The 12,285-nt window shown below is 33.4% G+C and overlaps 2 protein-coding genes across 3 annotated transcripts in view; one reads left to right on the top strand and one right to left on the bottom strand.

The window, feature by feature from the left end:
• The first annotated feature begins 6,704 nt into the window (after nt 1-6,704).
• Nucleotides 6,705-7,400, top strand: LOC125840130 (dof zinc finger protein DOF3.4-like). The gene has a single exon (XM_049519097.1). The coding sequence runs from the start codon at nt 6,813-6,815 to the stop codon at nt 7,398-7,400; it is 588 nt and encodes a 195-aa protein (XP_049375054.1). The 5' UTR covers nt 6,705-6,812.
• A 4,306-nt stretch (nt 7,401-11,706) lies between these two features.
• Nucleotides 11,707-12,285, bottom strand: part of LOC125840178 (salicylic acid-binding protein 2-like) — a 99,510-nt gene continuing 98,931 nt past the window's right edge. The window contains exon 4 of one of the 2 annotated variants that reach the window (XM_049519143.1): nt 11,707-11,918. In XM_049519143.1, the coding sequence (XP_049375100.1) occupies nt 11,839-11,918 (80 nt within the window). In that variant the 3' untranslated portion in view covers nt 11,707-11,838. Of the gene's footprint in view, nt 12,121-12,285 lie in introns of both variants that reach the window. The other variant, XM_049519145.1, reaches the window with a different exon arrangement.

The following is a 12,285-nucleotide window of genomic DNA, read 5'->3' as shown; positions in this document are numbered from 1 at the left end:
TTTAAAGCTTATTTAAAAAAAAATATTTTTCAACTTCAATTTTTTTTATTTTTTTACCACCCCCCCCCCACACCCCGACCCCCATCCCGCCAGCCTCCTACCAGCCCCCCCCCCCCCAAAAAAAAAAATTAAAGTTTTTTTTAAAAAAAAAATCCAATTCCAAAATTTTATTTTCACCCATACCCTCGACCCCCCCACCAGCCTCCCAACCATCCCCACCCCCCAAAAAAAAATAATAATTTAAAGTTAAAAATACTTTAAATTTCAAATTTTACTTTTCACCCCCCATCCACTCACCAGCCAGCCCCCTACCGCCCCCCCCCCCCCCCAAAAAAAAAAAAAATAAAAAAAATTAAAGTTTGTTTTAAAAAAAAATTCAACTTTCAAAATTTATTTTTTCACCCCTATTCTCGACCCACCCCCCTCCCCCTCCCCAAAAAAAAATTAAGTTTTTTTCAAAATTTTATTTTTTCACCACCACCGTCGACTCCCCCCCCCCCCTTCCCCCCCAGCCAGCCCCACACACCCCAAAAAAATTTAAGTTTATTTTTAAAAAATATTTTCAATTTCAAAAATTATTTTCTACTCTCTAGTAAAAATAAAAGATATTTTCTCAAAAACATTTTTCAGTCATAAATTAAACACTAAAAAAAAAATTTCAAAATTTTTTTTTTGTTCACCAACCAAACATGAGAAAATAAGTCAAAAATCTACTTGTTTTCCAGGAAAATATTTTCTAGAAAAACATTTTCCTTCATACCAAACACACACTAAAAGTAAAATGAATTTAAAGTCTCAATATCAACACTACAAACAAAATCCAGAAATCTATTGTTGATTTTCTACAAAAAGAATTTGAAAAAATAAACTATGGCAGAGAAGGAAAGGATTTTAAGCACGAAAAAGAAGTGAGAGAAATATTAACTATGATTAAAACTCCTTTAGTTAACCAAATAAATCTGACCCATTAGATTATTTGTATGACACATGTCGAAATATTAAGGAGGTAATTGAGGAACTGGACATATCACGTACCGGAGGAGAGCCAAGTCCCTACAAATCGTACTTATTACATAGTCAAAAATATCATTAATTAAAAAGCAATAGTCATCATTAATTAAAGAGCTGGAAGACTTCATCCCAATTAAGACAATTGGATTGGTCTACTAGTTATTAGGTTATGATTGAGTTTGTATATATGTTTGTTTATTAAAAAAAAAATGTTAAGCTTAATTAATTTGTTTGATGAAAATGGTTGATTTGTAGAACACTATAGTAATCAGTTTTTGTTGGGTTCATACTCTAATTGATGTGTTTGAGGTACTAGATTTACTCATTTGGATTATTGAGTTGTAATCTAAAACTTTTCTCTGAAGTTTACACTACTAAAAAACTGCTAAAAAGCGACGGACGACGTCGCTCCAAAAAGCGACGCCATTTGTCACATTATCCGTCGTTTTTTAATAAAAATAATTATTTTACAAAAACTGACGGACGGCATCTCTTTGTCCGTCACTTTTTTCGCGGATTTTTGCGCCAAATATATATAAAATTAATAATTATTTATTTAATATAAATAGCGACGCCGTCCGTCGCTTTTATTAAAAATAATTATATATTAATTAAAATATTAACGACGCTGTCCGTCGATTTATATTTATTTTATTTTATTAAATATTATTTTTATTATAGCGACGGACGGCATCTTTATGCCCGTCGCTTTTAGTCAAAATAGGTCGGTCAACTATTTAAAAAAAGCGACGGACACTGTCTCTTTGTCCGTCGCTTTTTGGTCAAAATATTGGTTAACTTTTTAAATAAAAAAGCGACGAACGGGGAGACGTTGTCCGTCGCTTTTCAGTAAATATCTGAAATAACAGACGCATTTTTCCCCATTTTCCCTCTCTTCCTTCTCTTCCTTCTCTCTTCTTTCTCTCTTCCTTCTCTTTAAAGAATCCGTCGCTTGCCACCTCCGCTGCTGTCAACGCCGCTACCGGAATAGCTGCTGCCGTCGCTGCTTCCTCTCTCCATTGTCTCTTTCTCCATTAATTTAAGGTTAGGGTTTTATCAAATTAGTTTTAATTTTTTTCAATTTTAGTTATATTTGATTATGTTAATTAGTTTATTGAATTTGTGTAATTTATTGAATGATTGAATGTGTTTGATAGTGTATTGAATTAGTTTTTTATTGATTGTTAGCTTGATTGATTGTTAGTTAGTAAGTGAATGATTTAGGGTTTTTGATTTTGCTAATTAGTATTGAATTTGTTTTTTATTGATTGTTATAAGTTTGATTGATTGTTAGTTAGTTAGTGAATGATTTAGGGTTTTTTATTTTTGTTAGGATTGGTTGATTGTTATAAGTTAGTGGAGTGTTAATCTAGATGAATTGAAATTTGATGAATTGAAGTTAGATTTAGAACTTGATTTTGAAATTTGAATATAACTAATTAATTCTTGAGTTAGAATTTTATGTATAACTAATTTTAGAAATTGGATATATATGATGAGTTTAATTAGAACTTGAAGTTGTTGAACTTAGTTAGAACTTGAATATAGTTGAACTTGAACTTGAATATAATAACTAGCAAATTTTTGGATTTGAAGTTTATGTATAACTAATTTTAGAACTTTGATATGAACTTGAATTTAAAACTTGAACATTGAACATTGAACTTAGAACTTAATGTAAGATGACTCCAGTTAGGCTTAGAAGGTATTGAATTGTCACGTACGTCAAGCCGAGACACTTGACGGTGTTCAGATTGCTGCTATGTCGGCTCAAATAGCTAAACTTACAACGGCATTGGCAGAGTCAGAGCGGAGAAGAGTAGCTGAACAAGAAAACATGAGTGAGACCGTTCAGCAAATCAAAGAACAAGTGATGAACCTCGCTCGTCGACCTACTACTTCGGCTCCCGATGACACCGACAACGAGAGTGATGATGATGATTATGTAGATCCCACTCCCTAGTTTAGATCTCTGGACATTTATGAACTTTTTGAAATTTTGAAACGAATTTTGAAAGACTTTATAAGTCTTTAATTTGTGATTTAGATACTTTTGAATGTTATTTTAAGTTTGTTGTTTTATGTTTTGTTTAGATTGTTTATAATTGTGTGTGTTTGATTTGGTTGAATAGTGTAGAATTGAATTGAATTGCATTTGCACATGGGTAGCGAAAACTGCTAGTTTCTGCTATCCAAAATATTGCAGAAAAAGCGACGGACAACGTGGTTTTGTTCGTCGCTTTTCTGGGTTTTATTTTTTTTTAAATCCCAGAAAGCGACGGACAACGTGGTTTTGTCTGTCGCTTTTCAGGAATTTTCAAAAATAAAAAATCCAGAAAAGCGACGGACAGGGTCCTTTTGTCCGTCGCTCTTCTGGGATTTTCAAAAATAAAATTTCCAGAAAAGCGACGGACTGTGTCGTCTTTTAGAAATAAAAAAAATGAAAATTAAAATAAAGCGATGGAGTTCGTCGCTTTTGTTAATAAAAATAGTCAAAAAGCAATACAGTCCGTCGCTTTTTGAAAAGCGTCGAGCTAAAAAGCAACGGAGATGACTGCGTCGCTTTTCCGTCGATTTTGACCAAAAAAGCGACGCAGTCCATCGCTTTTGGCCGTCGTTTTTTAACAGATTTTTAATAGTGTTAGTGATGATTGTTGAAAATTCTATACAATAAATCATAGTTTTTACTCTTTTGAGTAAGGAGATTTTTCATGGTGCATTAATCATTATGTTCTTTATTGTTTTACGTCACACTTGGTTTTAGTTATTGAACCTAGTTCAACGAACTTGTTGAAACTTTGTTACCCTCTTTAATATCGTTTTAACCTTATATTTATAGTCTAATAATTTTAAGATGAAGGATATTTCAATGAACCACAATTGAATATCCTTAGCACATATTATGTGTATTAGAGAGACTAATAATCGCCGCTGCAAACGTGACTTTAAATGAGAGTAGTGACAAATCGAAACACAATAAAGAGGAGAGTCTGTCGGAAATTAATTCCTCAATTGCAGGAGTGCGAAAGTGACTTGAGATATACGGTGTGTTCGGTACGAAAGAAGATATTTTTTTTTATGGAAAGAGATAATGAATTTGCAATATTATTTGTGTAGCTTGTTTTTCTTACTTTGTTTAACAAAGTCACTTTCCTCATTTTTAAGAAGCTTGTTTTCCTAGAGAAAATATTTTGACAATTTAGCCTATCAAACATGGAGAAATTGGATACCAAACATGCTCATAGTCAGCAGGACATACTCACCCTATGTTAAGAGGTGTTGACCAACATTATTTCGTTGAATTATTTTTAGTATTATATATATACGGTATAAATAATATTAATAACACTATTTGAACAAGTGAACTTTCTTGTCTCGTTGGTTTTAGTGTAAGCGGATGGAGCAATCATTCTCTTTAAGTGTTACCGAGTTTGATCCTTGGCGAACTCCAACCTCCAATTCCTAGGGTAAAATAAATCAGTTGAACTAAAACATAATAATAAATTGTACTAGTAATTTACTTAATTTATGTTTTATTGGTACATTTTAAATAGTTCTTATTAATATATATAGTGTTATTATATCAATAATTTATTTGTTTTTAAATATTAATACAACTTATAAAAATTTATGTGTACGCCACTTATAGTGAAATATAACAATGTGAGATATATCTATAATTATCTAAAAGAAAAATAATCAAATTGTTCATATATAACAATTAAGTTAAATGAGTAACGTAAATAAATAATTCTAAATTACATGTTACAACAGATTAAAATATTACAATAATATTTGAAGGAGGGAGGTGATAGGAAGAAAATGACATGTATGCATGCATGTGACAGAGAGGACTCGCACGCTAATCCGACATTATAATACATAGTGTCTGTACTAAGATTGATTTATATATCCTCAATCACTTTCATCTTCTTACACGCCTAGCCTCTTTATTTATTGAAGCAGCCTTAGTTTGGTTTCAATTAACATGCATCCATCAGCTCATGTCTTGATCAAATTTTTGGTTTTGCCCTTTTGTCCAATTGATAATATTATTGCTTCATTTGCTGACTTTCTTGAGATAAACACAATGGATTTGGTTCCTTTTTCTGACTCAAGTTGTCTCTCTTTTTGACCATCTATACTCTGAATTCTAAATACTCCTACTACTCCATCAAAACTACCCAATGTATCGAGGGGTCGTTTGGTAGAATATATTAGAAAATATAATATATGTTCATTAGTTATGGTGTTATTTAATTTTTCGTTTGGAAGGATTTTCATTTTATGTATTAGTTATATACCATATTCATGAATAAGCATGACTAAGGACAAAACAACCCTTAATATATTGAGCCAAACAATGGATAAGATAATTCCAACATTACTAATACATTCTTTCAGTATTATTCTTATACACTCTATCAAATGACTTTATGGAGTAATTAACATTTGACAAATTTTAGTTTGTAACAAGAGAAATTTTTAGGCTTCTTTGTTTACTTCTCCTGCAACGCAAGCGAGGAAATACTCTTCTTTTTTTTCTTGTTCTGTTTGTGATACGGCAAAAATGGTACTCTTTGCCTTCGATCGCTTAAGATGTGAGTGACAAATCGACATAGGCGTTGATTTTTTATTTATATTTTGGTTTCTCACCTGGTGTTTGATATCCATATTGAGCCGACTAAATTCAAAAGCTCGAACTCAAAATCTCTAATTAAAAATAAAGGAGTACTTAACATTCCTCTACAATTTTTGTTGATCATAGACACTAAGGTTACAACATACAAACCTTCGGCAACAACAAAGGAGTATCGTTCATACTTCTTCCTTACCATTGAAAAGCTAAAGACTTTTTCAAAATAACATACTCCCTCCGTTAAAAAAAAAAAACATAGTTTAAGAAAATAAGGAAGACTTTTTAATCTTGCATTGTGGTCCTAAATCAAAGTTAGTGTATAAGAATGTCATTTAATCTTGTGTCATTAAAAATGTTCTGTAGAAAATTGAAATTAAAGTGTTACAAAAAAAAAGTCATTCTCTTTTAAATAGACTAGTAAATAAATTATAAAGTGAAAATTCAGATAGTTAACCATCGTGTCTTAGACATCACTAAGATTCCCCTACTCTCATCTTTTTTCATTAAATATGGTACAAGTTAAAATAGTTTTATCACAGATATGGTATATTTCAGGAAGCTAAAAATACCCAATTCAGAACCTATTAACCTAATTGAAAAGAAAAAAAAAAGTGATCATCACTTTAGACCAAAAGAAAGATGAGGGACACAAGGAATCACAATGTCATGACAAGAAAATGACAAAACGAAAGGAGTGGTAGCAAGAAAAACACAAGGCAAGCAGTGAGATAGACTAACAATAGCCCCCATTTTGAAGCCGACCCAAATAAAGTCACTGCATTTTTCCAGTTTGTCTAAATATGCTCCCTCCGTCTAAAAAAGAATGACCTACTTTTCTTTTGTTTAAAAAAAAATGATTTTTTTTCTTTTTTTTGACAATATTTTAATTTTATCTTCCCTCATGACATGTTTAAGAAAGTATTTTATTTTCTTAAATTTCATACCAAATAAAACTAGATCATTCATTTTAAAATGGAGATAAAAATTCATACTATCTCGTGGCAAATATCCCTGCAAAAGCTGCACGTAAGCTTCAGAACAGAACACACTAAGACTCTGTTTCACATTATCATTCTCCTCTCTATAAATAAAATGCCATTAATTTCATTGTTTCCCATTAGGCCCACAATTCTACTAGCTCAAACTTAATTGCTCTGCAAAAATGACTTTGGAAGCAAGTGAAAAATTAGTGACCAAACAACAAACAGGTGGTGTGCAAGCATCACCAGCACAAGAACCTGATCATCAGCTTCCTTGCCCACGCTGTGACTCTATCAACACAAAGTTCTGCTACTACAACAACTATAATTTGTCTCAGCCCCGCCATTTCTGCAAGTCTTGCCGCCGTTACTGGACCCAAGGGGGCACTTTACGTGACATCCCCATTGGTGGAGGTAGCCGCAAAAATGCCAAACGCTCCCGTATTTACACCAATACCCCCTTTTCCTCCACCATTGCTTCAGTTTCTCCTCACGTAGTACCCGGTAATTCTCCGTTTGTGCTTCCTCTTCCTGCAGCCAATCAATTACTTTTTGGTACCGATGTGAAGCCTATCAATAATTTCACGTCGTTGTTGAGTTCTCATGGGCCTGGGGTTTTAGCGCTGGGTGGAATTGAGGATATGGGGTTTGGTATTGGAAGAGGTGCCGTTTGGCCGTTTCCCGGAGCTCCAGATCCGTATGGTCGGAATTATAACAATGGTGGCGGAGCCGGGATGTGGCAGTTCTCCGGCGGAGATTATTTTAATTAAGTAATTTTCCAGATATATATATTGCCATTGAATTGGCATTGTTATGCATGAAAATGATTTGAGTATGCGTTAGTTTTATGTAACAGAGTACTACTAATTGTTTTTGTAACTTAATTAATTAGGCAAAGTAGATTTTAAATGTTGGTATATCTTGTCATCAAGGATTTGCAAGTGACACTAATTATCTGCTTGAAGTTTTTAAAATATATCAAAGAGAATAAAAAAAGAAATAATCGAAAGTGAAGAAATTATGATAAAATATTATGGAAAGCATGATAAAGCATCGTGAAAAAAGGAACAGTAATTACAATAAAATAGTGTGATAATTGACGTATAAGCGACAAAAGAGGACAAGAGAAACTATAGGACAAATACCACGACTATTAGAATGGAAATATAAGTAAAACAATGCTAATTCATAACCTCCTATCTAAGATCATGTAGTCGATAAGCACAACAACTGTGTATGTAATATATTGTTGATAGTTGTACATACTTCTCATTATTTCTCTTAATGCTGTCAATCTATAATCGTTTGGTTGGTAGCAAGTTATTCCAGGATTAATTATCCTGGAATTAGCTATCCTGGAATAACTTATTCCACCCTGGATTAATTATCTTGGAATTGCTACGTACGTACTAAGATTTCACGGTCTTGCACAGGAGATTGATACAAGAAAATGCATAGCTAATGTCATGACCCGAGTCTACACCCTGGACGTGGCCGGCACTCGAAGACCATTGTTGGTCCCCAAGCGAACCCTCATCATGGCTGACTACAAGCGGAAAACTGATTCAAGCATACAAAGCTAAAAATTGAATAAATTCAATAACTCAAATACAAAGTTTTAACTCAAAAGAAAACTTTGAATAAAAATAATATATTCAACTCACTATAAAATAGGCAACTTAAGTCTTTAAAACATTTAATAAAATAAATGAATAATACAGACTTCTCAACTATACTGACTATCTATGAAGCCTCTAACTGATAAAAATGAAAGTCGGGACAAGACCCACGACATCCTAACAACTGATATAACTGAAAGGTAAATGAAATCCTCCGGAAGCAAGGAGGCTCACCATAGCTAATTCGAACTCTCGGATGTATCAACGAAGCTCATGCTGATGATCCTGAATACCTGTGTCTGCATCATGAGAAGATGCAGGCCAAATGACTCAGTACGTGGAATGTACGAACATGTAAGAGGAATTCTAAAACATAAACATAAGCTTGAACTTTGATAAAAAGGAATATACTTACCTCTTCTCAAACTTACTCAACTCAAGGAATACTTAAAACTACTCAACTTACTCAACTCAGAAGTACTCAAGGATAAGATACTCAACTCAGAGATTAGATATTCAACTCAAAGATTAGATACTCAACTTCAAAGATATGATACTCGACTCAATGAAGCACAGATCAACTCAAGATACTCAACTTAGGGTACTCAACTCGAAATATTCAACTCTTGATACTTAACTGAACTTATTTCAATATAAAGCAGTTTAAAACAAGTGCAATATAAAAAAACAAACTGTTTAAAAACATGTTGTCAACTCTGTGTGTATGCAAGGATACAACATAACTCTGACATGTATGTAAAAATACAATTAACTGTGTATATAAGAATACAACAACTTTTGTGGGAGTTTTTCTAACCGACAACCATCACATAAGAGCTATTGTGATGATATAACGATCTTCCTCACGCTGTCAGCGCATCCTATACCCGACCAAATGTATAGGACCTGAACTACTAAGTGGATCCACTAGTCTATGCGAAAATGATTCATCTGAAAAGTATGACCCTTTTTTACCCATGATGGCTACATGGTTTATGGGGGTTGTGAGTTATCTGAACTCTCCCCCATATCGGTGCTCAATACTACTCCCAAAATATACTAACTCTTTATGTTTTAAAAACATACTTCTTTCTGTGATTTGAGATTAGTGCTAAAAAAAAACTTAGCTCAAAAGCTATCTTGGAAATCTCAGTTTCCTCTCTTGCTTCATTTAGAAAGTAATTACTCTTTTCTGAAAACTAGCCCGAAGGCTCTTTGGAAATCTCAGTTTCCGTTCTTATTTAAATGTGAAACATTTTTAAATCTCTTTAGGAATACTTAGTCCCCATATACTTTTGAAGAAATGAACTTCAACTCTTTACTCTTTGCTTAACTCAAAACTTAAGTCTTAAAACAAAGTTAAAATGTTTGTAAAAGACTTCTTAAAATATGGTTCATGCCGATTTATGGACGTGAACGACTCAATGCAAGGTTTTCAATAACCATAGATAGAACTCAATACTTGGAACTCAAGAACTTCAATGATACTAATCATTTCAAGAATGCTCAACTCAGAGGGTTCATGCGGAATTTATGAGCATGAACTACTCAACTCAAGGACTCAAAGAGACTTCCCAAAAGGGATTAGGAACTCAACACTTAAAGGCTTAGAACTTGAAGATACCACTTTTCTGAAAAATGCTCAACTTACGAAGTTCATGCGAAAGTATGGACATGAAACAACTCGACTCGATGGTCTACATAACTATATGGAACTCATGTATACGACTCTTCTTATTCTCTGACTTACTTCCTCAAAACTTAGTTCAAATCGATAGTTGATCTCAAAGGATTCACAATTGAACTCAAAGGCTTTCTTGAACTCTACTTTTAACTCTCTCTTGAATGTGAATTATGAATTCAAGAGTTATGGTTCATGATATGAAAGATCTCATGATGACAAAATAGACTCATGAATATATTCTCCTCACTCTCATGCTCACTTACTCGAGTCTTGAAACAAGTTATTTAAATTTGTGGAAGACTCCTCAAAAAGACTCAAAGGAACTTTGTTAGAATGTTCGAAGGAATTCTCAAAACTTAACTCTCAACTCTACCTTGAATTTGAATTATGAATTATTGATTCAAGGTTATGATTCATGTTCATGGATGATTTCTAGGTGTTTAGAAGTCATTTAGAGTAGTTAGAATCAATGGAAGGTGTTAGGACACTTTAGAATAACTTAAATAGGCTAAACGACGAAAAACTGGTGAAAAATGCCAATCCAAGCGCATCCCTGGCGCGCCGCGCCAGGCCCCAATTTACTAGGGCTCGTTTCTGGTGCACTGCTGGCGCGTTGCCCCAGCTTTCTTGGCACAACGAGGGCGCGTCGCGCCAGCATTACCCAAAACTGACGAACTTTTCCTCTCATTTTCTGACCTTAAATCGCTTTTAATCGATTTATTTTCTCAAATGTTCCTTAGATTCAATTACCCAACCTAAGTACACACTAATCCACTCAAAACAATCACTTTCATCTCAAGAAATCATCAAAACCCCAACAAATCAAGATTTAGAATGAACTTCAAGAACACCTATCAAGAACTTAAATCCTTCAACTTTTGAGAATGAAACTTCGCTGAAAATAATATGTTTGACGTGAGGGTGAACAAACCTAACACTATGGAAGCTTACATACCTCTTAGGGATCAAACCCATGGCGACAATCCGCAATAACTCTCAAGAATTTCGACGAATGCTTCGATCCCTTCTCTTTTCTCTTCTTCTCTCTTCTTGAACTCTCAACTAAAACCCTGGGCGTAAACTAGGATTATTAAACTGAACCTATTCATATTAGACCCCTAAAATATTACTAAAAATGAATTAAATCTGATTGAGTAAAGGAAAAGACCAAAATACCCCTCTAAAATCCGGTTTTGACTTTCCTTATCTAGACAACCCAACTTCGAATGTACATATCTCCTTCATACGAACTCGAAACGAGCAAACTCGGTGGCGTTGGAAAGATAATTCAAAGATCTTACCTACGGTATCTGGTATCACACCTAACTCATCTTGAGCTAGAAGTTATGGTTGTTTGAAATCGACCCAAAACTCATACTTAACTTAACTTGCAAAATTTCAGATTTTGCTATTTCCAATTTAATTCTTTTTGAAACTCAAGGTGCTACATCTAGTAACCTTAACACTTAAAGAAAATTTTAATTTCTTGCAAAAATCTCACTCACTACGAAGAACGATTCGAGTCTTAGTTTGAATTTTTTTTCTGGGGTGTTACAGCTAACCACTTCCTCACCATTCACCAAATATGTAGTTAATAATTTACAGCGTAACGAATCACATAGATAAGTCACTACCTGCTAGCGCGTGGATGGATAGGTAATTTTCAATATATGTTTCGTTGATACAAAAATCGGACCAATAACTTGAAGCAAAATCAAGCAAATGAGTAGTAACTTTTATTCTTTAATATTGATCTCACATTACTCAAATCAAATAATTCAATTATGTTTAAACACACTTAATAGATAGAGAAACAACACAATCAAGAACCCATCTAGTAATTATTTTTCAAGTTGAAAGCAACAACAACTAATTATTCAAAAGAGTAGAAGATGTTGAGATGGATCAATTGTATTTATGGGCAATCTCCAAGAGAGTGTCACAAAGTTGTTTGGGCATACTTAGCAATGCCATATGATCAGCACCTTTAATCTCCTTTGTTTCTATGATGCTAATGTTGTCAATTTGCCATTTTTGAAACTCTTTTGGTATGAGTTTATCCTCTGTGCATACTATATAAACTTTCTTCACTAATCCATATCCTTCATCTGTGAAATACTTTGTCTTTGACAAATCTTCTAGGAATAGAGAGCTTGCTCTCCCCAATGATGATGCCAATGCAAGATCCTACCACTGAGTACCACATTATCATTCAAAATATTACTTTAGATTTGAAATTAGTGTTTGTATATTAAATTTGCATAAAATAATTTCAAATGTATGATTACTCATATAGTATGTGTATTATAAAAACTTAATACATAATCAACTCCTTAAACTTGTCAGGATATT

The sequence above is a fragment of the Solanum verrucosum genome, unplaced genomic scaffold (assembly GCF_900185275.1).
Source record: "Solanum verrucosum unplaced genomic scaffold, falcon-dt-bn FXZP01000180.1, whole genome shotgun sequence".
NCBI classification, from domain to species: Eukaryota; Viridiplantae; Streptophyta; class Magnoliopsida; order Solanales; family Solanaceae; genus Solanum; species Solanum verrucosum.
The sequence above is the reverse complement of the archived record's forward strand: the minus strand, read 5'-3'. Positions and strand labels throughout refer to the sequence as shown.

Coding starts and splice junctions, on each gene's coding strand:
- LOC125840130 (XM_049519097.1), top strand. CDS start 6,813: ATGACTTTGGAAGCAAGTGAAAAATTAGTGACCAAACAACAAACAGGT.